Source organism: Zonotrichia leucophrys, chromosome Z (genome assembly GCF_028769735.1).
Source record: "Zonotrichia leucophrys gambelii isolate GWCS_2022_RI chromosome Z, RI_Zleu_2.0, whole genome shotgun sequence".
NCBI lineage: Eukaryota > Metazoa > Chordata > Aves > Passeriformes > Passerellidae > Zonotrichia > Zonotrichia leucophrys.
In genome coordinates, this window is record NC_088200.1 from 57,761,663 (window position 1) to 57,789,481 (window position 27,819).

Below are 27,819 nucleotides of genomic sequence, written 5' to 3' on the forward strand. Positions count from 1 at the left end.
CTGAACTCTGCAGCATTTCAAAGATGTGAATAAAATTCATGATGAGAAGTCTTTTGCTTTTGTTCTCAACAGTATTGGACAATTACACCTACCGTTACACTTCATATTTGCAGATAACTAGATCAGTTCAATAATAATTGCCCAGAAGGCAGAATAAGGTGCCAGTGAAGGGTTATGTAAAGTGACCTGACACAGTCCACAATTTTCACATTAAGAGAAAATATTCATTTCAGAGATGTCTGACAGATCTTCAAGGTCTTAAAGACAGCTTTTAAAAGTGTAATATTTTTAGAAGGAAAATTGACACCACATTTTTTCCTATGAGTCAACACAGACTGGAAAAAAATAATGTAAAAAATTCTGCTCACTTTACAGAGCTTGAAGTTACATTTGTGAAAATTGAAATGCTAGCAAATCAGAGTGAAAACAATCATACTTTCATAATAAAATTTACACAACAGATGTAAGTATTTAACAGCTAGTGGCAGAATATGAGATTTAATTTTATTTTCACAAAAAAAAAGGAGATTTAAAAATTCCTTTTAGGAGGCCTTATGTCTTCTGATAATATTTTCTGCAACCTTGTCTTCCAAAACAAGTTCTCTGATGCACCCTCGAACCTCAAAGTGAGGAAGAAACTAAGCATCCAAAATCCACAAACTCTATCACTTATGTAATACTGAGATGGTGAGACACAGTACTCGAACCCATTATCAGTTTGGAATTTTCCAAGTTCTTTGGCAACAATGACTCAGCCATGTTTGTTTATAGACTGTCTTTGTTACTCCTCTTTACTGAGCTGCATTAATTCAGTGCAGTTCACTGAGATGCATGGTACAGGGGATTTAACAGGGAGAATATCACTGTTACACAGGATACCTTCAGCAGTCTCCTGGCTTAATCCTGCCATGTAAACATTGAATTAATGTCAGTTCCTTAGTGCCCATGGATTCCAAGCATGCATCATGAATACTTTCATTACACAGCATGAACAGGGTTGAAAATAATCTTCATGGCCCCTCCCCACCCTCTCCAAAGTATTTACAAGGGCATGTAGTGACATGAAAAGGGAGAATGCCTTCAGCCTGAAAGAGGGTGGGTTTAGATTAGATATTGGGAAGATGTTCTCTGTTGTAGGATAGGGAGGCAATGGAACAGGTTGTCTAGAGGAGTCTGGGGTGCCGCATCCCTGGAAGTGTTCAAGGCCAGGTTCGATGGAGCTCTGAGCAGCCTGGTTTGGTTCAGTGTCCCTTGCCATGGTAGGGAGTTGGAACTGGATGACCTTTGAGGTCCCTTTAAACCCAGACTATTCTGGTTACCATCAAGTGTCATGATGTGTGACACTTGGTGGTACTCCACAGATATTGCAAGTAACTCAGAAGTCTGATCACTTGGAAGATATTTTTGAAAGTATAGTCAATTTTGCCTTGAAATTTCTAGCATTTCTGTCTGTCTGATTCTGCCTTTTTGGTGCAGAAACCTTTCATGCAGTCAGATTGGAAAGATTTTATTTTTAAAGCACTGTGGGTTTCCTGTCCTTTTTAAGCAATTGTTACTCTCTTTTTTTAACGCAGTGTTGAGCTTAAGTACAGTGCTCTGTCATGGTTTATGCCTAACAACAGTTGCAGCAGCTCTGGTGATACTTCCTCACATGAGCTATGTGTTCCTTAAAATGTGTATTTAATTTCAGATGGGAGGTTGATTACAGAAGCAGAATGCAATGCCTAATCTTACAAACTTGTACTCAAGAGCTGTCAAGAACGTTGCCTGCAGGCCCAAAAAACTAAAGTATAGCATGTGTGGTTTTTTTAAAGAGATAAGTTATGGCTCTCTATTTTCAAATTGACCTGTAATTTATATGGAAGAGAAATTTCATCATGACATACATTTCTCTGGGGCATGTTTTGTTGTTTTTAATTTCTAGGGTGAAATAGTTAAGAAGTATACCCAGCTCAACCCTAAAACCTATGAAGACAGACTAGCGTTAATTCTAAAGATGTGTGTAGAGGCTGCATCAGAGGCAGTAAATGTAAACTGCAGAATTTTGGGAGTAGGTAAGTTAACAAATACTTTTTACATCTGTATTTTCCAACATGAAATTAAATCACTACTCATTAATTTAAAACACCTCTCTAAAATGGATCTTCTGTACTTCAAGTTCTTACATATTCTTAACAAACAAACATTTCTAAATAGCTAAAAATGAGAAGCTGACTATAAAAACTGAAGTTTCTACAGTTTGTAACAACCATTAAACAATCTGTTATGGTAAACTATATCTAAAATGTGTTTTTGTAGTACTCGATTATGAAGCTCTCTGCTGTCTGGGCCTTGTGAATCAGATGCTCAGTGTTTATCAAAACAGCTCTTTGCTCTCTGTAAGCCTTTCTTTAGGGCTAGGATCAGCTGTGCAGCAGAATTTTCAGATACACCAAGGCAAACTAAAAAGGCGAGAATGTTAGGAGTAAATTTGTAGCTAACAGAGACAAAAGCAGCCCTTCTGCTGACTTCTAGTTCACTTGCAGTACAGTTCTGTATTAAACTGTGCTTGTATCGGGACTTCTTCAGTTTGATGGTGACTAGGAGATTTGGCCTTAAATATTAGTTATTTATGAAGATGTTGTTTAATGTGTCCTGGATTTTTAGGAAGGAAATAGAATATTCATTTTAGCTGAGAAATGTTCCTAAAGAAAAGTAGTTTGTTCCACATGAAAACTTACCTGAATCACACACTACAAAGAAAAGTTAACTTGAACTTCAAAAACAATGTTAAGTACACAAAGCTGTAAGGAGAAATGTTAGCCCTTCAAATCTGATCTTTTTTACACCTTTAATGTTCAATTCAGCTGCTTGTTTTGGACCTTTTATGGCTGCTTTCCATTATAGCATTAACCCTAGAGCCATCTTCATATGTGACGCAGTCATATAAGCTCTGTACAAGAAAATGTTCAAACTTGATTGTCTAGAGCTACAAAGCTCCATTATAGACACCTGCTTTTCAGTGGTCCTGAGAGACTGCTACCAACTCTGGAAGCCTCTCCAGAGTTAGGAAAAACTGGTCTGGCCAATAGAGCTGGTTACTGGCCTACTTTGTTCAGCAGACAAATCTCTGAACACAGTTTTGATCTTTCATAAAAACAGTGTGTATTTAAGGAAAAATCACTACTCTAAGTCTAGTAATTATTTTAGTCATTCTGAATCTTGAGAGTAATAGTAGACTTCTGGACACTAATAGAGTTCCAGGATGTGAATAATTTATTTTTTCTGTTATGTCTTTTGTACACACTAACAAGAAAGGCAGCTATTAAGTGATTTGCTGCAATCTTGCCTGAAGTAGGAACATTAACTCTCTGACTAACAACCACTACCCATCTAGTGAGTCTGAAGATACTTGGTGCATTGTGATTAGAGGTGTGGCATTCTATGAACTGTCTTCTTTACTTTGAGGGTGAATGAGCACTGAAACACACTGCCTGGAGAGGTTGTGGAGTCGTCTTCTCTGGAGATATTCAAAACCCACACGGACAGAATCCTGTGCCACTTGCTGTAGGTGAACCTGCTCTAGCAGAGAGGTTGGACTAGATGATCTCCAGCAGTCCCTTTCAACCTGAACCATTCAATCATTTTGTGATGTGTACATGTCAAAAGTTGAACTGCCAGTAATACTTCAAAAATTTTTACTTTCATACTCTGCTTCAAAGCCTAATATTAGGGGGAAAAATTCTTGTCATTAAAGAAAGAAAAATAGGTTTTTACTTAAAGTCTGTTACACAGACTTAGTTTTCATTTTTCTCTCCTGTATTTCTGGGACTTAGGTATTTCCACAGGTGGACGGGTAAACCCTCGAGAAGGAGTTGTGCTTCACTCTACAAAACTCATTCAGGAGTGGAGCTCTGTGGATCTCAGAACTCCTATATCTGATGCTTTGCACCTGCCAGTCTGGGTGGACAATGATGGAAACTGTGCTGCTTTAGCAGAAAGGAAATTTGGTCATGGAAAAGGAATAGAAAATTTTGTAACACTGATTACTGGTACAGGTGGGTATGTTGTAGTTCAATGACACCCAAAGTCCAGCACCATCACGTAGAGGCTCAGGTGTTCTATAGGCATAAACATTACCACTGTGCCTGGAAAACCAAAAATTATTCTTCTATACTGTTTGTTTGGTTTAGGGTGCTTTTTAATTTATTCTGGGAAATAAAACCACTTCCATAGTTTATGAACTTTTTGATCAAAGAAGTTCTTCTGGTACTGCTACACAGGCAAGTAAGGAAAATCTGAGCAACTTCAACTGGAATAATTTGGCATTTTTCAGCTCTATAGATTAATCCTCTTTCGACTTTAGAAATGCAGAATATGTATCTGGAAGATAAGCAACTGAATATAAGAAAGTATGCTTAAATCCCAAATGCAAATGTGGGGTAACTTTTCTCATTTGTTAAGTATAGTCCTTTAGATGGTGGCAGTAAGAGCTAGCTGATGAATCTACACACAGTTTGGGGAGGGGCAGCAGAGGCCTGCACATTTATCTGTCCTGGCCATTTAACACTCAGGTTTACCTGTCTAAATACACCATTAGAACTTTTCTTCTGAAGTGCAAAATTTAAGGCCACTTGGATAGTTTTCTGCATAAAGAGTATGATTCACAAGCTTAAAAGATCTGTCATATTTCAGTACCATCCATAGGTTTAAAAAAATACAAACATTATATACCATTTTGATACATATATGAATAGGAGGGAGCTGTAAGCTTGTGTATTAGGTGTGTCAAATCATTGAAGCAAATTATTTAATCTTGTCTACATCAGGATAAGCAAATGTCAGTGTCTTGTAGTCTTTAAAAACTATTGGGGAGCAGGGGCTGTTTGTCTTTTTTTTAAACAAAATAAATCTTAATATCTTTGCAGGAATTGGAGGTGGAATCGTTCATCAGCACGAGTTGATCCATGGCAGTTCTTTCTGTGCTGCTGAGCTTGGGCACATTGTTGTATCCTTAGATGGACCAGAGTGCCTGTGTGGCAGCCAAGGATGTATAGAAGCATATGCCTCAGGAATAGCGTTACAGAGAGAAGCTAAGAAACTGCATGATGGTATCTGTTTACTCTGGTTTGAAAACACTGTTACTAAACTGCAGTATAGGAAGACATTTTAAAAGAAGGTATTAAGAAAAAATTAATCTGCCTTCTTTTTCTAGGAGGAGACAAGAATAGGTACACAGGCAGCATACATAATACAGATCATTTTCAGTAGCAAGGAACATTCGGAACCACTGGTGTCAGAACTTGCAGAAGCACACAGTAGAGCTGGTCTTTTCTTTTTAAGCTTGATGAAAACTAATCTGACAGGCATTCTGTGACATTTGGTTTCACAGTGATTGTCTTTCAGCAAAACCTTCTAAGTCTTAAATAATATGAGAATATTTTTATTTTATTTATTTTTGGGTCCAACAAGACTAGTGAATTACCACACTCTATAACTGTTTGAGTTTGATTCCCTGCTTCTGCAAGTAGTGTCCCGAATAATATGGATATGATTACTTCAGGTAAACTCAGAGTTGAACAGATTGTTCAGGATTCAGTATACAAGTAAAGGAGATGGAAAGATTTTAAGTTTTCTTTTTTTCCACCCTCTGACTTGCCACATTATGATGTTTTGCTCTTGGCTTTCTCTTCTTTTCAGATGATCTGCTTTTAGTAGAAGGAATGTCAATGAAGGAGGAGGAGATTGTTAGTGCTGCACATCTTATTCAAGCAGCTAAACTTGGGAATACAAAAGCAGAGAGCATTCTCAGAACAGGTGAGAACATAGCCCAGAGGGTGAAACACTTCCATGATTGTATTTTAGGGGATACAGAAATGGTAGTTCACTGTAACACTACAAGCACTCTGTACATGTTGAGGCCCTCTCAATATAGAAATTACTAATCGTACTGAGATTTTAAATATAAATGTTGGAGAAAATGTCAGCAGAAGTGTTAAAAGTTATCTGTTCCGGTAAAAAAAAAATAAAAAATTAAAAGGCACTGCTTTAAAAAAGAAGTTTTTAATAATTATTTATAATTATAATTTATATTTATTTATAATATATATGATATATACATATATAAAAATTATTTATAATTATAATTTATAATTATTGTATATTTATAATTATAATTTATAGTTATAATAATTTATATATAATTATCATTTATAATGGAAAATTCTGGGACACTTCATTGTAAACAAGTGAATGGCTGTCAGAGGTAGCAAAGGCAATTTATGTTATGTGCTACTTTACATGGTGGATTTTACAGATTTAGTAGTTTTAAGCATAGTCCTTCCTCATACACAGTGGTTAACACTGAGGTGGTAGAGCGATGCTTTCCTATTTCCTGCTTGTTTACAAGCATGCTTAATGCCTTGTTTTGTCTTTTCACATCCATAACATTGAATAATGCAATATTGTGCAAAAAAAATTGCCTTTTCTTTTTTTACTTTCAAAAGAAAATTTAATAGCAGACATGTATTACCTGATAACATAAAACTCTGTGGAACAAAACACTTAACTGACTTTCCAGTGTTATTTGCTGCTAACAGAACTGTTTCAGCTACTGATGCCAGAAGTGCTCTGAGTATTCTACTTAATTTCTTTTTACTTCATCTTTCAGCTGGGACAGCGCTGGGCCTTGGCGTTGTGAACATTCTGCACACGGTGAACCCATCTCTTGTGATCCTTTCTGGGGTTCTAGCTAACCACTACGTTAATGCTGTCAAAGATGTGATAAATCGACAGGCACTGTCCTCTGTTAAAACAGTGGATGTGGTGGTCTCAAATCTAGCAGATCCTGCTCTTCTTGGAGCTGCTAGCCTGGTACTGGATTATACCACACGTAGAATATACTAAAGAATTACAGAAGAATTAAGAGAATTGGACTATTCAAATTCTTAATGGGTGGAGGGAATATTTTGCCCCAAATTTTTCTTGATGAGAGCAGCTAATGAATCAAAGTAGCTTTTTGAGTAGTTAGTGACTACTTCAGCATTTCCTAATTGAGGTATTATCTTTTTATATTTTTCCTAAATTTCAGCTGACTTCATTGGAAGTAATGTGCAATTCTGGTTTTTTAAGCACCTCTGTTGTTAAGCCTATACATTACTTTTGAGTGTGGCAGAATTATTTATGAGCATCTCTTGCTGTATGGGGATAATGTGTATGGTGTATAAAACTATTTTAACTGTTGGGGATCCGTATCTCATTTCCCAGTTAAGTGAAATGAGACGCTTACCAGCTTTTCAGTTTCTAGGATTCCACCCACAAAGTAAATATGATGTAATCACCAGTAGCAGGTAATAATTTAAGTGGGTGGAAACCAGGGCCTCTACAATAAAAAAAAGGTTACACCTAGAAGAAATTCCTTTTCATGAAGGACTTGGTAGAGGCAACCAGGTTTATTTATTAGATCATCTCTGAACGCCAGAGTCCCATTTTAGAAGCTTTGCATATGAAGGAAAAAAACTACAGTTTAGTGAGCTTACAGCCTGCAGAGGAGTCCAAACAAACTCATAAGAGAGCAGTGAGCATCTTTGTCTTCTGGCTATGGCCAGTAGTAAATTGTTTGAATTTTAATCTTGAAGGACTTTTCAAGAGACCTAATCTACTACTTTAAGAGAGGAGGGCTGCTTATTCTTTGGTAGCCAGTTAGCTGAAATTCAGCCACGTGGCACAGCTGATCATAAAGAACCTTTCACTACAGAGTGACACAGTGCATCCCCTCAGCCATTCAGGTGGCTGAAGGTGCACTGTTCTTGTCCTGCTTTCACCATCAGCTTTCAGGATGGAGAGTCAAATCTGACCCTTATTCTTGCCTGCAGAGCATTCAGAGGCCTAGGAGAAAAGTATGTCAAGTACCAGTAAAGGCTTGCCTAAGTAAGCTGGTTTGTATTTCTTTAATGAGTCCTTGATATACAGTGCTGTCTTTATCCAGTTGCTTTTTTAGCATTCTTTCAAGATGCTGGAGGAATTGAAAAACCAGCCCATCTATCAGCTAATCCAGAAAGATAGCTCTGGAGGAACAGTCATAAAACTATCCTGTCCTGAATTTAATGACCTATTTTGACATCTAACTCAACCATTGATATTCTCAAGAGTCCAGTAGTGTGTTAGTACAGGGGCTATTTTCACACTTGAACTTCTCCTCCAGTCAAAATGAAACAATCTTCTGCAACCATTGCCCTGTCTTATACAATCAAGTTGGACTGAATAGCTCCTAGTTCATTTGCTAATTCTGGGATATAACCTGTAGAGATTGTCTTTACTTCACCTTCTCTTCCACAAGGAATGCTTATTGGTAACTCACATCTTCAGAGCAGATTTCAGGAATACCACCAGATCTCCCTCCTGATGTCTCCAGGAAGAATCCTGCAACCTCTATACCACTGGCAAATAACTGGTTCTTCACTCTGCCAAGTTATACTAGGCTTTCTGTAACCAAGGAGATTTAATTACTTTTCCTACAAGTCTTGGTTCACTTGATGAGTATTGAAGGTAATGGAATCACCTTCAATGCCACAGCATTAGCTCTATGAGCAGGTCAAGGAGAAACTGGCATTTCTCTGCAGTGACAGTAGCTCAGATCAGGAGTACTGAGGTTCTAACAGTGAGGAGGCCTGTCATTTGATCTTTCCATCCTCTACTATGACAAGGAACGCCTGGCTGGAATGCCTGGCTGAAAGTGGGACCAGGCTTTTGCTTTCCAGACCCTCTGAAGTTCTGTATTTCTTGTATCTGAGACTCAAAATGTTTTTTCCTAGCAGCTAAAGGAAGGGTGCAGGTACAGAAAAAACACAACAGACTAAAACACAGTTGAAAAGTTTTACACATTTAATGTCATGTTAAGAAAACGGTTCTTGAAATGCTTTTGAAAATGCTTTTTTCCTTTCAATTGGCCAAGAACTTGCTGCATATGTAGAAGCAGTTTATTAAATCAGAAAGAATAAAAAATCATGTTTAATAGTGTAATAGTGGTTTTGTTTGTCTCTACTTCTTTCTCTGCTCAGAAGCATCTTTTGAACTTAAGGTACTTGAATGTGGACCAGAGATTTTATGGATATTAGCCCCCTGTTGTATCCAGCCCCAGAAGGAGCAAACATCAGATGTTCACAGAATATCTGCAGCAATATGCTTACCTGATGCTGGCCCAGTGTCCTTCAGAATAGCCCATACCATCAAGTTTAGTTACTCAGTATTTTGAACCTTTGATATGCCACCCAGACACTTGGAAATAACAAATTCATTCACTTTCTGGTGGTCTTAAAGCACTGTCCTTCCTCCATTTAATTGTAACAAAATTGTCAAAAACTCGCATGTATTATCAATGGAGGCAATGGCAATTTTGTGTTAAAAAAACACAACACAGAGTAAGGTGCAGACAGATTTTACACTTGGATTCAGTGAAATCTGATCACTGTGTCAATTTCAAATGCCATGGAGATACCACAGGTGGTAGCAAGTATATAACACCTTAATAGCTAGGCTGTACACCCCTTGGACCATTCCAGATAATTATATTTGGATTAGAACTAGTGAGACAGCACACAGTTCTGCAAAGGAACTTGCTTGCCTGCATGACAGGTACTGCTGGGGGAATCCTCTTGGCAATAGAGACTGCAGACTCCCATGTTGTCCATTCTGATATACAAGCCAGTAATCTATGTTTGCCTCTTAACTGGCTGCTCAGAAAAAAAACAAAAAAACAGCAGGAAAAAAGATAAGCTGCACCATGATTTTTTATGGCTGCTTAAAACTTAACCGTGTTCCACAAGCTAAGATAAGAGGATGAATGCATAGTGCTGTTGTTTCCAGGCTCCCTGCTTTCCAATGAACCCATGACCTCTCCATCCCCCTTCTTCATTACAAATGCTCATTGTAATTTCAGACTGCCTGGCTGCTGGCTGCCACCTGATCAGAAGCTAAACAAAGCAAGTTCTATACCAGGACATATTCAGCAAGAGTCCACAGCTTCTCTCCCAGTACTGCATGAGATCTTCACATGCATGCAGCTGGGATTTTATCTGCAGGATAAAAGGAAGGATCCAAGTTTTTTTCCAGATTCCACTGACTAATGCTATGGAGATAAGCAGCAACAGTGGGAAGTTAAAGCCAGTAAACAGGATTGAGCACGCACAGGAGGCCAGAGGTGTAGCACAACACAGTCACATGAAGTTACAAAACAACGTAACAGATACTGACCTCTGAAAAAAAACAAGTCAATGTTTAGAAACACAGACAAGGGAGTTGATTTTCCCCAAATAAACCTGAGAATTCTTTTGCTGTCTCAAGGTCTAAGTACACAAAAAATTCTCAGGCACAGAAAATGTCCTGACTCCAGGAGTGCTGTGTTTGGTTCTGAGCTTCCCAGTACACGAGAGACATAAGCACACCAGAGAGAGCTCACAAAGAGCCACAAAGGTTATAAAGCAACTACAGCGTTTCTCCTGTGAGGAAGGGCTGATAGCTGGAACTGCTCAACCTGGAAACAAGAAGACTTAAGGGAAGCCAATGTAATCTTACCAATGTATATAAATACCTGAAGCGAGAGTGCAAAGATGGGTTCCCTTCATTTGTGCCATGACAGGAGACACTGGGCACAGACTGAAACACAGGAGGCTCCATCTGAACCTCAGAAACACTTCTTTACTGCACAGGTATCCAAGCACTGGCAGAGGTTGCCCAGAGAGGAAGTGGAATTTCACTTCTTGCAGATCATCAGAAGCTGTCTGGATATTGGTCATGGGCAACAGGCTCAACGTGGTTCTGCTTGAGGAGTTGAACCACATGACCTTAGAGGTCCCTTCCAACCACAGCCAGTCTATGATTTTGTGACAGCACAAAAGGAGACAGTGAGCTAGCATACTTGAATGTAAAATTAAGAGAAGGAATTAAGAAGAGGTAATCTTTGCACCAGAGTTAGTGGAAGTAATCAGAACCCACAGAGCTGCATTTTAAGTGTTCCAGGAGGATGAAATATGTCAAAAATCTGCAAACACTTTCTTAAGCTCTGCAAACCCAGCATATAGAATACTGCTTTAACTTCTGTAATACTGCTTTGGGCTTGAATTCGAGTCTTTGCCCATTTTCTTGGATTTCAGCTCTAAGCCACACTCATAGCCAGATAAAATATTCTGTAAGATAGGAAAATGTACTGGTCAATACATACCATCATTCATTCAGTGTGCAGGAACCCCTCTAACCTGTTGATCTTGCAAATTCTCCTAAATTCATATTAACACTTTAAAGACTCTGTATTTAATGTAGTGGACTTTTCTTATTATCAGGTCATTTTGAACATCATTGTTTTCAGAGCTTTTGAGTGTGCAGCAAAAAGGAAATTTTTGGTCAAGGTGAATATGTAACTAGGCAAGGCTAGGAATGATTATCACTATTCTATGGACTATGGAAAGCTCTGTGCTTCAGTCCTGTTGGGACTCACCTGCCATGCCCTTGTGCAGTTCAGAAGATACTTTCTTGCCCTAATCTTCCATGGAATCAAGCTTTCTGACTTGTAGTCTACAATCATTCTCGTCACCACCCATCAGTAGTGTGTGAATACACTTGCAAACATGAGAGCAGGTCCAGCCATTACAGACAACAGTAAGGTACAGCTTAACTACTGCAGCCCAACTGGAAACTATTTATTGACTACCTTACCCACCAAAGGGACACAGCTGCTGTGCAGTAACATTTTGAGCTTTGGTCCATCATAGGCTGTATCTGCAACTCTTTTCAAACTACCTGGACTAACCTTCCAGCTTGTACATAAAAGGTATTAAAGCAATTACACTACACAGTAGTTAAAATATTGTGTCTTTGATAAACAGGGTGGAATAACATAGGAGATAGAACAGATTAGTTTTAGAAGACAGACAGCTAAGGTAAGGTTTAACAGAGCAAGGCTAGAATACAGCCCTTGTGACTGCTCGGTGAGTAAAGGAAGCAGAACACAGATTTTCTAGATCGCTTTGTTTCTGATTCAACCACCTCGGCAGACAGAGCTCCAACCTAGAGATGAGCAGCAGTAAGAGGAAGTCTTCCCTCCTCTTACTCTCCAACTCTCCAGTTCACCACCCTAGTGGAAGAAGTGTCTGCAAAGGTCAGTGAGGACAAGCACGCAGTTCAAAAACATCAAACAGCCTCTGCACCACAGATCTTTGCATATGAAGACTGCATTGAAAACCTCGTGGAACACAATAAGCAGCAGAATAACAAAGGCCTTAACTGCAGTGCCCTCTCCTTTGTGTTGAGCCTCAGACAGCCAGAGTGACAGCAGAAAATTATACACAACTACTTACCTGCAGAAGGCAGTGTCCTCAGTCCCACTGGAAGCAAGATAAGCCCCTTAACAAGCCTGCTGTTTAAGTTTTCTTGAGCTGCTGTCTAGTGTGACAAATTGGATAGTGGAGAAATTTTTAAACTAAAGCTCTCAAGAGCTTTAAGAAAGGTTAAAGAAACAAGGAGGACAGCCTTGCACTGCTGGCTGGACATTCATCAGCAAGGTGAAATCACCAGCAATCAAGAGAAATGTTTACTCACACTTAATTCAAACACACTCTGTCAAAAAGAAGCAGGAGACCTTCTCAATTCATCCAAAGTCAACACATTTTGCTGTTCAAGAGATCTTTAATATCAGTAATGTAGGAAGTGACACCTCGGTGCACAACAGCACAGAGACTACAGTTTTGGAGGTTCTCCCATTTCAGACACAGAAAGGAAACATCAGGAAGAACATGCAATCAAACGATGATCAGCTCTAGATACATCATGATGTGGTCCAAAAATACACATTGAAACAATTAATCAAATTACTGCAAACATAGCTTCTCTGGGTAAGGTTAAGATATTGCCTTTGTAGTGTCTCCATTGAGCTTTGCTTCAGCGAACCAGTGGAGCCTGCTTGAGTGAGATGAGGACTGAACGCATGCGGGACACATCTTTTGCCTGCTTACTAGACTTGGGATTAAAGTCACAGAGCTGAGCCACACGTTCCCACTCAGTGCCAGGAAAATCTTCTGCATCATTCACAAAGGCTTCTTCAGCTGCCCTAAAAGCAATGCAATGCACCTTGTGTTAATGCCCAGCATGTAAGGCACTCCTTCCCTCTTAGAGGATGCAGTTTCTTTCGGCATGTTTCATAAGAAATGTGACCTGACAGCTGCTTGTGGACATTATGGCCACATAAGCTCCCACTGCCCCAGTCCTGGAGATGAAGTAGACTGCAGTAGTATGCTATGCACAAGCAGTGCAGAGGATCGCAGAGGATTGTGTAAAATGTTGGAATACAGGTGTTTGGTTTTAAGAATACTTATTGAGTCTTTGCCTAAGGAGTCACCACACAAGGTTCCAGGAAGTAAGGTACTTCTTTTGTAGGCATTTTATTTATGGAGAAATGCCCAGGTCTTGAATAGTTAAGCCTCTGCTGCTTGATGGCTTATACTGGACATTTGCCAGCTGGAAATTTACAACTGCCTGCAAGCATGTCTTAAACAAATTCTGTTTGAGGATTTAAATCAGCCCCAAGGCCTACAGGCCATCATAAAACTATCTGCTGATGATTCCCAATGCTGTAGTGAAGCAGCATGAATCATAAGGAATTTAAGTCAGGAATCCCATGCTTGTGAATGCAATAAACTACAGCGTATCTTGGCAGAGGAGATGACTTGTTTGAGGTCACCTCACAGAACAAATGGATTTCCCCTGCTCTCACCCTAGGGAGACTCTAAGGCTTTGTACATTATGTACTGGATAATGCCAGTGGCTTCCCAGCTGTATTATTTTGGCTTTTCTATGCTGCCAATAGCATTGCTTCAATGCAGGGATAGCACTCCAGCATCTAGTTTACATGATGCGGGGCCCTGGTAGCTGCCTGAGTGCAGAAGCAGTAAGCATCCAGAGATCAAACCAAATCCATCTACTCCAACAAGCAGTACAGAGAAAGCAGTGAAAATGACTCTCCCATGAGGGTTCAGCACTATTCACAAGGATGATAAGGTTACAGACACCACTGAAGACAAGGATCACTACAACACTGCTACTTTATGTGACATGACACTTTTAAAGGGCAGTGAAGATTTTTTTACTTAACTGTTCTAGGCTGTAGCAAGGATGATTTATGTTTGTGCTTAAAGGTGAAGAGAAGAAAAGAAACAAGGAGAGAAAGTTTAAGTCAGATATAGAAAATGAGAATGAGTTTAATGCAGATGATTAGCTGGCTGAACATGCACTAGTAGCTTAGCCTACATTCAGGAAACAGGCAGCCAGTTTTATTATGCAGCACTCACACTGCACATTTGCACTGGACATATAACAATAATGGTTTTATTGTAAAAATCCAACAAAATCAACTCCAGGAAATTTCAAAAAAGTTAAACACCACCTGTAAATCCATCATTTCACAAGTCTTGGTTTACATCCACCTACAGTTAGCTGTGAATTTCACACCAAATCTTCAATATTAATGCACTCAAAGCCAGAACACGGCTCACCAATACACCTTCTAAAGGTGTCACCTTAGAATCTGTGACATGTCCATCTTTCAATTCAAGTCTACAAATTAAGGGAAGAAATTAAAATACATGAACAAGCCAATGAACATTGCAATCCTTCTACCCCTCAGAAACTAGCATATTCACTGGGGCTTGAAAGTCACAGCTCTATTTTCACTGACCTATTAGGCTGGCAAAACATCTACACTATTCCTAAATGTCTTCCCAGCAGTTTACACTGATTTCTCAATGCCACCTTGTGTACTATCTATCTGTTCTCTAATAGCCTCCTATTTCTTCTACATGCATGCACATTTTCTGCCCTGATTCATGTCAGGCAATTCCCCTCTACCTTCCTTGGCTTCCTTCTGAACCTTTATGTGCAAACATTGCTTGAATATTTTTCTGATATGTAGGCAAAGCAGGTGGTCACTGCCTATTACAGAATTAAACACTGCTTCTCTGTGGAAGGACTAAATACAGCACCCATGTGAAACTGCAGGCACTAACCCACATCCCCAGCAAAGCATCTTGCTAAGCAATGTTCACTGGCCTGGAAACAACTGTAAACCCTTAGGTCTAAAGAGTACTGCAGTCATTACCATAATTCCAGGGCTATGTACACTACATGACTTAATCTGAAAGTGCTAGGATTTGTGCACTGCATACAGGAGAACTGCACTTAATACTGCAGACCAGAAGTGGTCCAAAAAGTAAATATTCAGAAGGCACCTTCAGACACTCAGCACTGTTTTTGATCCTGCTTATTATAGTGTTGACTAGCAAGCAGAATTAGTAGTTAAGCAACATACACATAACCAATCACGTCAGCGAAGGGTTGTTTGTAGAAAGCTTCATCTGCCACCCTAGGTAGCAAGTAGTCCAACAGGCAGGCAAGCAGGCAGGAGAAAAGAGATAAGGATGAGAAGTACGGAACACAGCTGGAGGCAGTTTTAACAAGCATATCAACCTTGCATCACCTAGACTTACTGTAACAGGAAAGCAGTTACCACATGGAATGGACCAATTAAGCCATTGGTCAGAGGGGCAACACAGAAATTCTTCCACATCCTAGAAGTTTAGATCAGCTAGTTGAGGACTAGAGCCCCAATGTTAGCATTAAGACTACTCCTAGAGGACAGAAACTACCAGCAGGCAAGAGATCTCACCAGAGTGATGAGAATGCCAAACAGTTCTGTGCAACACCTGTTTAATGTGCCCTGCTCCAGACTCTGTATCTTGCACTCAAACACTGGCCATAATAAAGCCATGAGGGTATCATGAACTCGGGCCACCAACTGGGACAGTATTAATCCTGTTTCCCTTTCTTCACTCAACGAAAAGGTAGTGAATTCCTCAGTGAATGTTATGGAAGTGGCAAATCCATAATTCTGAAGGCAGTGTAGGCTTCCTTTCTTCCTTTAGAAAGGAGAGTAGTCTACCTAGGACTTCATTTAATAAAGACAAATCTGATGCCTATTTTGATAAGAAAAGCAGTATTTCAAAGAAATAAACTAACAAAATACAACAAAATGAACAAAACAGCAGTTCTGAAGAGCAGTTTTGAACCCTCTGAGTTCTCAAAATATAAAGCAATCTTGATGATTACCGGCATAGAATGAAGTAGAGATTTAAGAGGCATTAAGTCAGTTCTATCACTTTTACCGTCATGTACATGTACATGTACCATCATGTCAAAATTCCACAGGGAACTTCTAAGAAAGTGTAAGAGCTTACTATTCCAGCAATCAAGTCATCACTTTCTACTACAGGACCCATAATTAGACAATTCAAACCACTACAGATACAATAAGCATTCAGTTTTTCACTAGTAGAACTGAGTAATGTAATTTCTGAACTGCTTCCAAAAAGAGCAGCAAAAGATTTTAAGATATTTAATGAAATTACCTGTAGCAAAGATTAACTAGAATGCCACTTCCATATGTTCTAAAGTAAGCAAGTAAGATTGCTAGTCTCAGGGTAGGTAACTACAGACATTGAAGGCCTGTACAGCTGGGAGCATGACAAGTGGGCAGAGTAAAATATTTTATGGCCATGTTCAAGCTTCATGTCTGAAGGAATCTTCAGTAATACTTGATCATCATCTTAATGCTTCCTGGATATTTAATCTAGATTATCTAAGAAAACTTAAAAAGGTAGGTCGTAGGTCTGTTTACTTTAATGATCTGAAGGACTATTGCCTTAGGACATAGAAGTATTCTCCCATCCCTTCCTAATTATTTTCATAACTAGAACCATAACTCTCCTGATGACTGGAAAAACTTTACCTGTTACTGGCTTTTGTTTTCTCAAGCTTTTCATCTTGCCTTGCATACCACTCTTCCAACTCTTTTATTGCTTTCTCTTTCCATTCTGCTTCCTGCTTTCGTGAGTTTGCATCTGAAGATTTAAGAATTGCTTTGTCAGTCACTTTTGTATTCAAATGCATCTTGCAAACATTTCAATTTATGGCTCAGGGTGCACTCTAATGCAGACAGTTGCTTCACCAACTCAGGTAAGGGTTAGGAGATTTCCTGATTTAGTCCTAGGAGAAATCTAAATACTACAAACATTGAAAGGATTAGCTGAACAGAACTCCTGTGCTGCATAACTGGGACAGTCCACTTCAGTTTAGGATAGGCTCTTTGCACAGTAGCTCAGATTCAGTCAATCTGTTGGTCTGCAAACTGCTCAAACCAGGAACAGTCACCTTGCTATGCCAGTGCTAGAACAAAGCTTAGTAAAGCCTCTATGCTTAGACAAAGTGAAGGAACCTGGCATTCCACATACTTTTACACACAGCCTACAGTTCAGGACAACCTCACCTGCTGTAACTAATACCAAAGAGGAGTGAAACTGTCAGCTTTATCCAGAATTACATCTTACAGAAGGTTCTGTCCTAACAATTTCAAGCAAAGGCTCCTCCACCATGTAAGTGGGAAGCACACCAGTCTGTAGTCTCTTAGACGTTGTCCATGGGTAGGTACCACTGCATTTGATAGCTGTATTTAGTTTAATTAATAATCCATTATTTTCTTAATTTAGTTATTAGATTAAGATCCATGTGACAACGATGACCTCAGCAATTACAAAATTATTAATATTTATCCTTTGAAATAACTACTAATGCCTGTAGTATTTATTATCATCAAAGCTTAAAAAAGCTTTTCATTTTCTGTCAGCTCATCTCTAAGTAAAGGTTCAGAGAGCCACTTGCTTGCTGACTCCCACACCAGTCTTAAGTCTGCTTACCAGAACTCATCCAGGAAGCATGTTAAGACTCTGAAGAAGCACTGCCATGGTTCAGAATTCTATTGCTTAAGAATCATAGAATGGCTTGAGTTGGAAGAGGCCTTTAAGATCATCTAGTTCCACCTCCTCTGCTGTGGGCAGAGACACCTTTCATTAGACCAGACTGCTCAAAATCCCCATTCAGCCTAGGATGGGGCATTCACAGCTTCTCTGGGCAGCTTGTGCCAGTGTCTCACAACCCTCACCACAAAGAATTTTTCCTAATGAGTAATCCAAATCTACCCTCTTTCTGTTTAAAGCCATTCCTCCTTGTAAACTACACAATGCTCTCTTGTAAAAATTCCTCCTCCACTTCTTCTGTAGGTACTGGAGGGCTGCTCTCAGGTGACCCCAGAGCCTTCTCTTCTCCAGGTAGAACACCCCCGCCTCTCAGCCCGAGAGGAGCTGACATTAGGTTACTCAACAAATACCATGCTTACCAAGTTGCTCCAGACGCTCCTTTTGCTCCTCTCTCCACTTACGAATACTTTCTGGTTCTGACTGCAGTCGATCTACTTGGGAGATGGCAGCATAGCAGTCTGTGGGACCATTACTCTCCTTGGAGGAAAGGAATAGCAAAGTCATTTGTGTAGAACAAGTGATTTCAGATAACTGCCTGCCAGCTATATAAAATTATACTCTATTTGAACTGAGCCAATAACACATTCATTTGATGTTATAACACATTTCCACCATTAAAAACATCTTGCTACAAATTACAGCACAATCAAAGGGCTTCCTCCAGAAATCAGAGATCAAACAAAAAGTCAACACAACTGGAAATACAAGTGCCACAAACACTTAGTACCAGACCACTAAGCCTGCAGAAGGCAGAAGACAATGCCTAGCACCTCACTACACAGTAGTAGGCCATATACTCTCTGAGTTCATCTCACCTTAAATATTTTTTGCGAAATAATTTTTTTCATGGTTTTGTGCACAGGAGTACAAAACATTCTTTGCAGCTTATTTGTCTACTTCAAGAGACATTTGCACATCACATTACAGGATTTGGATTGCTGTATGCAGCTTATAACCCAAGAGGCATTTTAATATTTAATCATCAGAACAGTGAGAGTACTAGCATCCTTTTCACAATGTAACATCTCAAAGACTCAAAATGAGTAGGGCTAACATTAATACACCAGATTTACAAAGCTAATGAATATTGTGGTATTTGCTACAGAAGATACTCTAAGTTTAACAACTTTTATTGCTTCATCCTATCCCTAGCAGAGTTAAGGAATACCACTCGTAAGAGTACTAGGTTGACTGCAGCTGACCATAGATTTGGCTTGCACCTCTCTGGACTCCCTGTAGCCCTCAATGACAGAATATTGCAAAGAGAAGACTCTAGGCTGGGGCAACACCACCAGGCTTCACATTCCATCGAAAGCAAAATAAACTGGGCAGCTGCAGGGCTAGCTTGTTACAGGTAGCTAAAACCTATGTTATGTATAGCCCATTCAGTCTCTTCTTTCTGATTAAGAGGAAGCTCTGTCAGCCAAAACAACTGATCTCTTAGAATTTCAAACACAAAATCAAGGTACCTAAAAAGGGAAATCTGCCTTCTCTTGTACAAGGAAGAGCAAAGGGCCTGTGAAATACAGGTTGTCCCATCAATCTCACAGCAATGCTGAGGATATAAGAATGTCAGCAGCAGTGAAAGCTGTTTATGTCTCCACAAAGCTCAGCATTCACTTAAAACTCTAAGGAGAAGTACATTGCTCACACTGCTTCTTTCCCAAGCATTCATTCAACCAGGCTAACGAGTCAACTGTGACACCAGGCAATGACCATGCCATGAAATTCAGTTACAACAAAGTGATAGCCTTAGCATGCCTCCTTCCTCCCTGACACCAATAAAGCAGGTTATCTCCTTCTTTTGTCATCATGGCTGTCTAACATGCTTTCATACTGTGGGTTGAGCTTTTTAGCCAGAAGCTTAATTTCATGCATCTTCATGTCACTAAGAAATGTATGTTTTCAGTCCGTTTCTTGTAAGACTATTTTGATAAGACAACCAGGATGCATGAATTATCTTTAAAGAGCAAGCAAATCTGAAAACTCTTACTTTAAACTAGGTAATCAGAGCACACTTTCAGCTTAGCAGCCAGTGCAAGTCAATGTAAAGTCATATCACAGAGCCTAACAGTCTGCTTTACAGTGCTTATGTACTGTTAAGCCACATTTCAAAATGAACTGCTGCTTTATATGGCCTCTAAGTTCAGAGGATGGGCATAATTAAGAAGACTGACAACTCCATGAGATGAGCTACCAGTACAGAAAACCCTCCTCAGATATGAGACAAATTTACTTTAAAGACAAGAAATAGGAAGTATTAGTCTACATTAAGGTAAAGTTCTCAGAATAGAACAGCACATTCTAAGTATAGAATACTTCTATCTTACCTGATAGACATCCCCGTTAACCACTCCACCAACGGCATCTGTAAAGAGGTGACTTGTTTAGTCATTTGAGAAAGATAGAACAGCCAGATTTACTGATTTCTGTAACTTGTATGGAAAGCTTTACTAAAGTAGGTAATGTGGGAGTTGTGAAAGGGAATGTTACTTGATACCCTGCAGGGACACTTCCTTCTCCCTGCACTTTTCTGGACAGGCACGAAAAACCAAGTGAGCCACTGTTCTGCAGAACCAGAAATACAAGGTCATTTCTTCATCATGAGATCCTGCTTTTAACAACACAAAAAGCAGAGCTGATACTGCTGAGAATCTGCTACAGACTGTGTTCTAAAGCTACTCCCACTTTGTCCTCATCCTCCCTCTCTTAGAAGCTGACTACTATACAACTGTTCTTAAGTTAAGAAGGATGACTACCAGTTTTTTAGTGTCTACCTGGAAGATTAACAATGCTGCAGCCAACAATTGGTAATTCTTATCTTACTGTTGTTATCTCCTAATTAGCTCAGAGATAAAGCTAACATTCCTAGCAAAGTCACCTTTCTGCTACCATCTGTGATGACATGCTTGATAACTCCTACTTCAGTTGCAGCATTATTATCTCTGAAGTGACAGTGGCAACACAGCCGAGGGGAACAAATACCAGGTGTGAGTCAAACCTTTAAGTTTTTGAAACTATTTAAATCTATGGACTATACAAAACACACCAAGATTTTCAGAAACTCCGAAGTCTCAGCAGGGCATCTCTCTGGAGCAGGGCTACATAACATCTGTCAGCGAGCCATACCAAGTACTCATGCTACTCATATCACCATGGATAAATCTATCACACAAAAGTGTGTCCACCATAATACACCCCTCAGTGAAAGAAGTGACTATACCAAAAAGTAAGCAGAAAAATCACATTATTTTGCACCACTGTCTTAAAAACAGATAGCTGACTGACCTAAAACTAAGCAAGTTATGCTGCTGTGTCCTCTTGTTTGCAGCTAGTTTCGCACCAGTTGTGTGGTTCAAGTGAATGGCACACAGGAAGTTCTTCATACTCCTTTATCAGTGAACTGAAGAGCAATCATTAACTGTGTTATGTAGAGGACTATAAATTCATCAGTTCAAGAATGGCAGTTAAGTTGGAGAATACTAGTCCCCAAGAACATAGTTACTAACTTTTGCAGGGGAAGACTCAAATTAAGAAAAAATAGCTTTTCAGTTATGAGAAAATATATTTTATAACTAGACTCCCATAACTGAGAGATGGTTGCTGCTTTGTTGGACTCCTACTCCTCTGGAAGGTACAGGAGGCCTTTAAAAAGACTACAGTCACCAGTTGGGCTAGAGGGCTCATAAATTTTGAGGATGTTTCCAAGAACATTGAAAATATGTTTTTCTTGTCACACCAAAAAACATTCATTACGGTCTTCACTACTCAGGCTGGCAGGTAAAAGGAACAACATCATTGTTTAAGGCTGTGCCTGAGATGAAACACGTAGGTTTGTCTAAGGGCCATTTTTGTTCTGCACAGAAACAGCCACTAACAGAAACTGAACTAAGTGTTTCCAGAGGGCATCCAGGTTAGAAGCGTTAGCAGTATTAGAACAAATTTCCCATCTGTTCTGAGCTCCCCAGAACTTGCAATTAAGCTGCAGAGTCAGCATGCTGACTGAGCTAATCACAAGCAGAAGAGGAAACAGAAATGTACCAGCACACTGTCATATGCCAATACAAGTGTGCTAACTGCAACAAGACCAATAGTCAAACATTCCTTCATTTCAGCTCTCCGGTCTTCATGCTTGTATAATTAAGTATAAAATACAGAAAAACTGTCTGTCTGCCAGCCTTCATATCAGTAACCAATGCTAGTTGTGTATCAGATTTTTCTGTTCACAGAAACTTGCAATTTCATAAGCTTCCCACAGAAAAAGCCTAAATACTGCTAGTGGCATCATAACATTTTCAGCAGCCATGAACAACGAGACTCCTCTACTGGCTTCAGAGTCCATCCAATTCTATCATAGTATTGTATCTCCTGAAGTTAAAATCCACATGTTTAGAACCATCTCAGTTACCAATGATCCATACTCCTTGTTTGCTTTTGAACTTCAGATAAACTTTTATTTTTAAGGGCACTGTTGCAATGAACATATATAAACATATAAACATCTACAGTTCTGCAACACATGCTGACCATATGGTAATAATGAATATTCATACAGCAACACAGATACCTTTTAGAGTCTGGAAGAGCATGGAGAGGATAAGTCATATCAGCTGCCTTGCACTCCCAGGAGATACAACACCCAAGCTTGCCAGAAATAGAAAGCTAGCATTAATGCCCTCCACATTTACTACAGCTTACAAAAGAAAAGACTGGAGAGTTTGAAGATAAATACAAAAAGCATTTTGTCACTTACATCCTAGAAGTCAATATATGGCCTCAGAGATTTATCACAATGATGATTAACTATTCTGAAGGCTGCTACTATAATTATTACCACTCAGGATCACTTGGCCTGAAAGGAAGCTAGCTTAGCCTTGTTCACCAGCCTCTCTAAAGTCTTATTCTCAATGCAAAAGTGGACTGTTACCCTAAAGTCACAGGCAGGGCTTTGCAGTATACTGAAACATTTTTCTTACTCTCTTTTAAAACAGAAGTATTTTTTAGGAGTTACCCGCAGCATCTCTTTTAAACAATAAGTACCCTAAGTGCTGCTACTTTCAATAGGTTAGCAGCTCTAGTTAAAGAAGAGAAGAACATAAAGTTTAATATATTCTGACATAAGGTTAAGTAACTTCACCACTCAAGGCCTAGTTTACCATCCTTTTATCTTTTAGGCACAGTCATGCTTTAATTTTACCTACTTCTAACCCATAACATGATAAGAAAGAAGGATCTTTCTCAAACCTTTTGTTTACGCCGTTATGAAAGAACCTGGAAAAGAAATAATTTTTCTAGCTATAACTCATCCTCATGCCTGTGTGCAAAACAAAGGCAAGCAGCTCAGGAAGAGTGCTTCTTTCCAGTGTTTTAGTTTAATCCGCTGTCCTATTAAAAGCCATGAGTTCCCTCATTTTCAATATAATCAGTAGGCTAGAATTAAAACACATCTGCAATAACACTGTGCCATAACAGCTTCTTATAATCTTCCAATCTAACAGCTTCTGTAATTTCCACCTTCTGTACATTTCCACTAGTATTCTCTTGAAAACAAAACAAAACAAAACAAGATTTTTCTATCCTGACTTCATAATAATGCAGCATTACTAACACAAGCTAGACAGATACCACTCCTTTTCTCATACCTTCATCAGTGCTGTCTTATGGGGCTCTGAAGCCCCAGACGCTGATTGCACAGCAAAACCCAGATCAATGGCTGTTCAAACAATTAAGAAAGAATCAATAGTCAGAAAAGAACTCTTGCTGTTTGTGGTGCTAACTACAGAGACAGGAATCAATTCTTTCCTAAACAATTTTGAAGCAAATTGATACTCAGCTCCTGAAAGGCTATTAAATGAAGTACCTAGAGAAACCACCAGACACAATTAATTTTCTTAATTGCTAGAGGCTCACGAACATCTTTCGAAGATAGAGAAAAATATTTTGGTCAAGTTCATATAAAACTTACAGGCGTGAAAATGCAAAAGCAATGTTTGAGACTAGTCAGCCTACGTTAAAATTGTGTATTTGCGTGATTTTCAACATCTATAACTGCTTGTCTTTGAATGAAATTCCCCATAAGAAGCTACTTGGCAAACTGCCAGGATGATTTGTATTGGCATACATGATCTAAAAACCACACATTTCCCCTTGAACTCTCTTTCTCTTGCTTAGAGAACATAGGAAGTGAACCAATACAACCTCAAGACATACTATTGTCAGAATCTCACTGCAAATACATGGACATTGATTCATCACTGAAAAATAAATGTCATAAGATATCATGTTACCCATACCTAAGCAACTGCATTGTATTACTTGATTTATACAGTACTCTCTGCTTTCTGGAGCAGGGATTATGCTTCACCTTCCTAGGGAAATAAGATTAGGTTTTTGCATGCTCAGGCAGCTTGAATGGCATAGCTATTTACATAATGAATAGCCTACTGGATCAGGCCTGGATCAGTATTCCAACCCTGATCATGGCAACATGACATAATGCTATGTGAGACGCACAAGCCTGGCAGCATTCCGCTACTCCCACCATACTCACCCAGTATCCACCACTACGACAATTATCAGAATTCCCAATAATGATATTTACAATTCATGAAGCTTCCTTCTGTCCATGTATTTATCTAACTATTTAAAGAGACTGAAACTGAAAGACTGTTTGTTGATGAGAAACTATGATTCTTAAAAAGTGTATTTCAAGAAGCTGATGACTGCTTGTGACTGTATCTGAAGTTAAGATCTTCAAACTTCAGTTGAGAGCTGCCCAAGTTATTAGTTTTGGCCCAGTGTTTATAAAGAACTTATCCAAGAGACCTGTAAATAAGGAGTTCAAGAAAGGTTACAGTTAAAAAAAGTAAATCCACAAACCCCTGGTCATTATGCTTAAGGATTTACATAAGAACTTGCATTGTTTCAAAAAGAAATTTGCATTCATCTATTCAATTACAGAAGAGTTTAATGAGCTAATATGCCAGAGACTACAACTGTCTGATATTTATTAAGGTACTGATCAGATGAGAAGAAATGTCTAATACAAATGGCAACAGAAGTCATTAGATCATTTGTCACCATGCCTGAACCAGTACATTTTGCATGGCTGAAGTCTGTTCTTTTTAACATGGAGCAAGCAAGTACAGGCTCTGACAGTCAACAAAGATCAATGTTCTGTTAAAAAACAGGGCCACCACAAGTCCACAAGCATCGTCTACCATGCCTATGTAACAGGCCAGAGCATAAATGCAATCCCAAGGCATAAAAAGAAGCAAGACAACACACAGTTCCTGCCTAGGGTTCCCAGACCCTTGGATCATATTATCATATTTATTATTTCATTAACTTATTCCTAAAGTTCTTCAATAACCCTTTTGGACTTCATGACACGTCAACTTACATGACTTCAGAAAAAGTGCTTAAAAGGCAGTTTAATAACTACTTCTAAATAAGAAACTAATCTAGAAGCATTAAACAAATCAACTTTTTGAAAAGGAAACACAATAGTCATCATTACATGTATGTAGATACTCTTCTAGTTGTTCTAGTATATTGTGGGCAAGGTCAATGATAGATTTTTTTTTTCAACTAAATTAGTTTTCAAACAGCCACTTTAATGTTCCAGAGTCTGTTTGGAACATAAAGCCCATGTAAGGCATGATGTTTGTCTAAGACTTCTGAAAGTAAGAAGGGAAGTGACCACTGTGTCTGTTTCTGCACTATAAATAGAATACGGAAGTCAAATTATATATGGTACCAAAACAGGATGGTGTTCTGATAACAATTATCCTCAAGCTCTTGTACTGGAACAGTCCCCAGTAAACACCTTTTTTTTCAGCAGTATGTAATCCATATGTTTTGGAACTTATGAGTGAGCTGATGCTAAGAGCAACGCTACCTTCAAATAAGCACTGGAAGGTCTCCATTACCCAGTTTATCTAGATGAGCTTTATGGACTGAGATACTACAAACCCTCCCCCTCATACATAAGATACGTCAGTAATTTCTGATATCGGGTTGCAAAATGAAGACTTAATTCTAAAGATGTTCCAACAATGAACTGGGGAGCAGTTATTCATCTCAGTCTGAAGGAGAGTGGCATCCTACTGCAGTGACAAAGGGAAGTCACATGAGAGCAAGTATGTCTCCAGTATATATTTGGCCCTGGTGATAAGTAGAAGCAAAGTCTTCTGAGAGTGTTGCAACATCAACCCCTTTCCACTCGGGCTTCGGTTAAAACCTTTCAAAAGGAGAAGTGTTTATTCTGGGCTGCTTTAGCCACCATTAGACTATAATCCATACTTCTCAACACTCAGTTCCCACCCTTCTCCAAACGCGGGTTCTGCAGTGTCGGGCTTGCTACATTCAGTACAAAGGTTACCAAGGAACAAAGGCTAAAGGTTTAGTAAAATTAAACATTAGCTTAACTCCTCTTATGCTCCAAGACTAAGATCACCCCCGCTGAAGACAGAAATTCAAGTGGCGGATTTATTCAGCTTTCAGAAGCCTTCCTTCAGACAGGCTCCTGGATTAAACGAGATCAGCACCGTTCGCATTAGGACACAGGCACGTCTTAGGCGGGGAGCAGGGAGGTAGCGCACCTTGCGGCGCAGCGCACCCAGGACGGCCCCGACCCACCCCCGGACCAGCCCCGGGCAGCGAGCCCCGCTCCGGGCACAGCGAGGGTCCCGCCGGCGCCGCCCCCGCCCGGCCGCGCCGCCCCGAGGGACGAGGGGACCCGGGACCCCTCAGCCCCCGCCCCACCCACGGCCCCCGCAGGGCGTACCCGCGCCGAGGCCCTCGGGACCCTCCAACGCCTCGGGCACCTCGCCGTTCTCCAGGATGCCGTAGCCCTCGTCGTTCTCGATGCCCGCGATCTCGTTCTCCTGCTGCGCCAGGAAAGCGGCGGCGGGATCCTCCTCGCCACCGTCGGGCATCCCGTTCCCGGTCGGGTCACCGAAGAGCTCCATGTCGGCCATGGGTGAAGGCGGGCAAGCAGCTGCGGCTCCGCACCGCGCCTACGCCGGGCAGCAGCGCGGAAAGGGCGGGGCCGCCCCGCCTGCGCCAATGAGCGGCGAGCACCGCCGGCTCCGCCCAATGAGCGAGCGGCCATGGCGGGGCCTCCGGAATGCGAGCCAATCAGTGCCCAGAAAGCAGCGAGTGGGCGGGCGGGGCGGAGCGCGGCCCCAATGCCCGGAGAGCCGGGTGGCACCGGCGGGTTCCGCTCCATCAGGATCCGCTCCATCGGGATCCGATCCTTCAGGCTGTAGCCGGTCCGGAGTCGCCTCTGCCAGCCTGCCAAAGCACAGGCGCTCCGCTGGGACAAGACACGGGTCCATCGGCAACTTGGAGACAAATTCGAACGTCCAAAACATGGGTTGTGTCAAACATCTTTCGTGATATTGGGTGTCTTCACTCTCACATAGGGAAACTTAAGTCACAGAAACACAAGATGTTGGAAGAGACATCAACATTGGCTCATCTATTCAACTTCCCTGCTTAAGCAGGGTTATCCCAGAGCATTTGGCACAGGATTGTTTCTATATGGTTCTTGAATATCTCCAGTGAGGGAGACTTCACACCCTCTCTGGACAATCTGTTCCAATACTCAATCACCCACACAGTAAAGCTCTTTCTTATGTTCAAGTGGAATTTACTGTGCATCAGTCTTTGACAGTTGTCTCATGTACTAGTGGTTGGCACCACCGAGAAGAGCCTGGCTCCCTGCTCTTGACACCCCTGCCTTCAGACATTTTTTCACACTGATGAGATCAAACCAGTGTAAATTCAAGAAGCATGTGTTCTATTGCCAAAATGTTAATCAGAAGGGCAGTAATTTCTGATACAATTTTTTGGACAGTTACTTTGATCATGTTCTTGTATCTGGGTATTATAACACAGATGAAATCATTCAATTGTAGAATGT

General features: G+C 40.2%; 2 protein-coding genes across 7 annotated transcripts in view; one reads left to right on the top strand and one right to left on the bottom strand.

Annotated features, from left to right (window-relative positions):
• GNE (glucosamine (UDP-N-acetyl)-2-epimerase/N-acetylmannosamine kinase) overlaps positions 1–9,000 on the top strand; it is a 35,108-nt gene extending 26,108 nt beyond the window's left edge. For 3 of the 4 annotated variants that reach the window (XM_064736858.1, XM_064736859.1, XM_064736860.1), the window contains exons 8-12: positions 1,925–2,054; positions 3,816–4,037; positions 4,908–5,090; positions 5,680–5,796; positions 6,650–9,000. In XM_064736858.1, the coding sequence (XP_064592928.1) occupies positions 1,925–2,054; positions 3,816–4,037; positions 4,908–5,090; positions 5,680–5,796; positions 6,650–6,885 (888 nt within the window). In that variant the 3' untranslated portion in view covers positions 6,886–9,000. Of the gene's footprint in view, positions 1–1,924; positions 2,055–3,815; positions 4,038–4,907; positions 5,159–5,679; positions 5,797–6,649 lie in introns of those variants that run through there. The other variant, XM_064736861.1, reaches the window with a different exon arrangement.
• Positions 9,001–12,637: 3,637 nt separating this feature from the next.
• CLTA (clathrin light chain A) lies at positions 12,638–26,956 on the bottom strand. Of its 3 annotated transcripts, XM_064736862.1 has the most exons (7): positions 26,680–26,956; positions 20,222–20,259; positions 18,251–18,368; positions 16,808–16,919; positions 15,332–15,385; positions 14,120–14,155; positions 12,638–13,078 (listed from the first exon to the last, which is right to left on the bottom strand). In XM_064736862.1, exons 1-7 carry the CDS (start codon positions 26,870–26,872, stop codon positions 12,910–12,912), a joined length of 720 nt encoding a protein of 239 aa, XP_064592932.1. In that variant the 5' UTR covers positions 26,873–26,956; the 3' UTR covers positions 12,638–12,909. The 3 variants fall into 3 exon arrangements, with proteins under 3 accessions (XP_064592932.1, XP_064592933.1, XP_064592934.1); XM_064736863.1 differs by lacking the exon at positions 14,120–14,155 and having other exon boundaries at positions 26,680–26,942; XM_064736864.1 differs by lacking the exons at positions 14,120–14,155; positions 15,332–15,385 and having other exon boundaries at positions 26,680–26,941.
• Positions 26,957–27,819: the final 863 nt, after the last annotated feature.

Coding starts and splice junctions, on each gene's coding strand:
- CLTA (XM_064736862.1), bottom strand. CDS start 26,872: ATGGCCGACATGGAGCTCTTCGGTGACCCGACCGGGAACGGGATGCCC. Junction 20,260..26,679: donor TCCCGAGGGCCTCGGCGCGG/GTACGCCCTGCG, acceptor ACCTCTTTACAG/ATGCCGTTGGTGGAGTGGTT. Junction 14,156..15,331: donor GCTGACGTGATTGGTTATGT/GTATGTTGCTTA, acceptor TTCACCTTTAAG/CACAAACATAAATCATCCTT.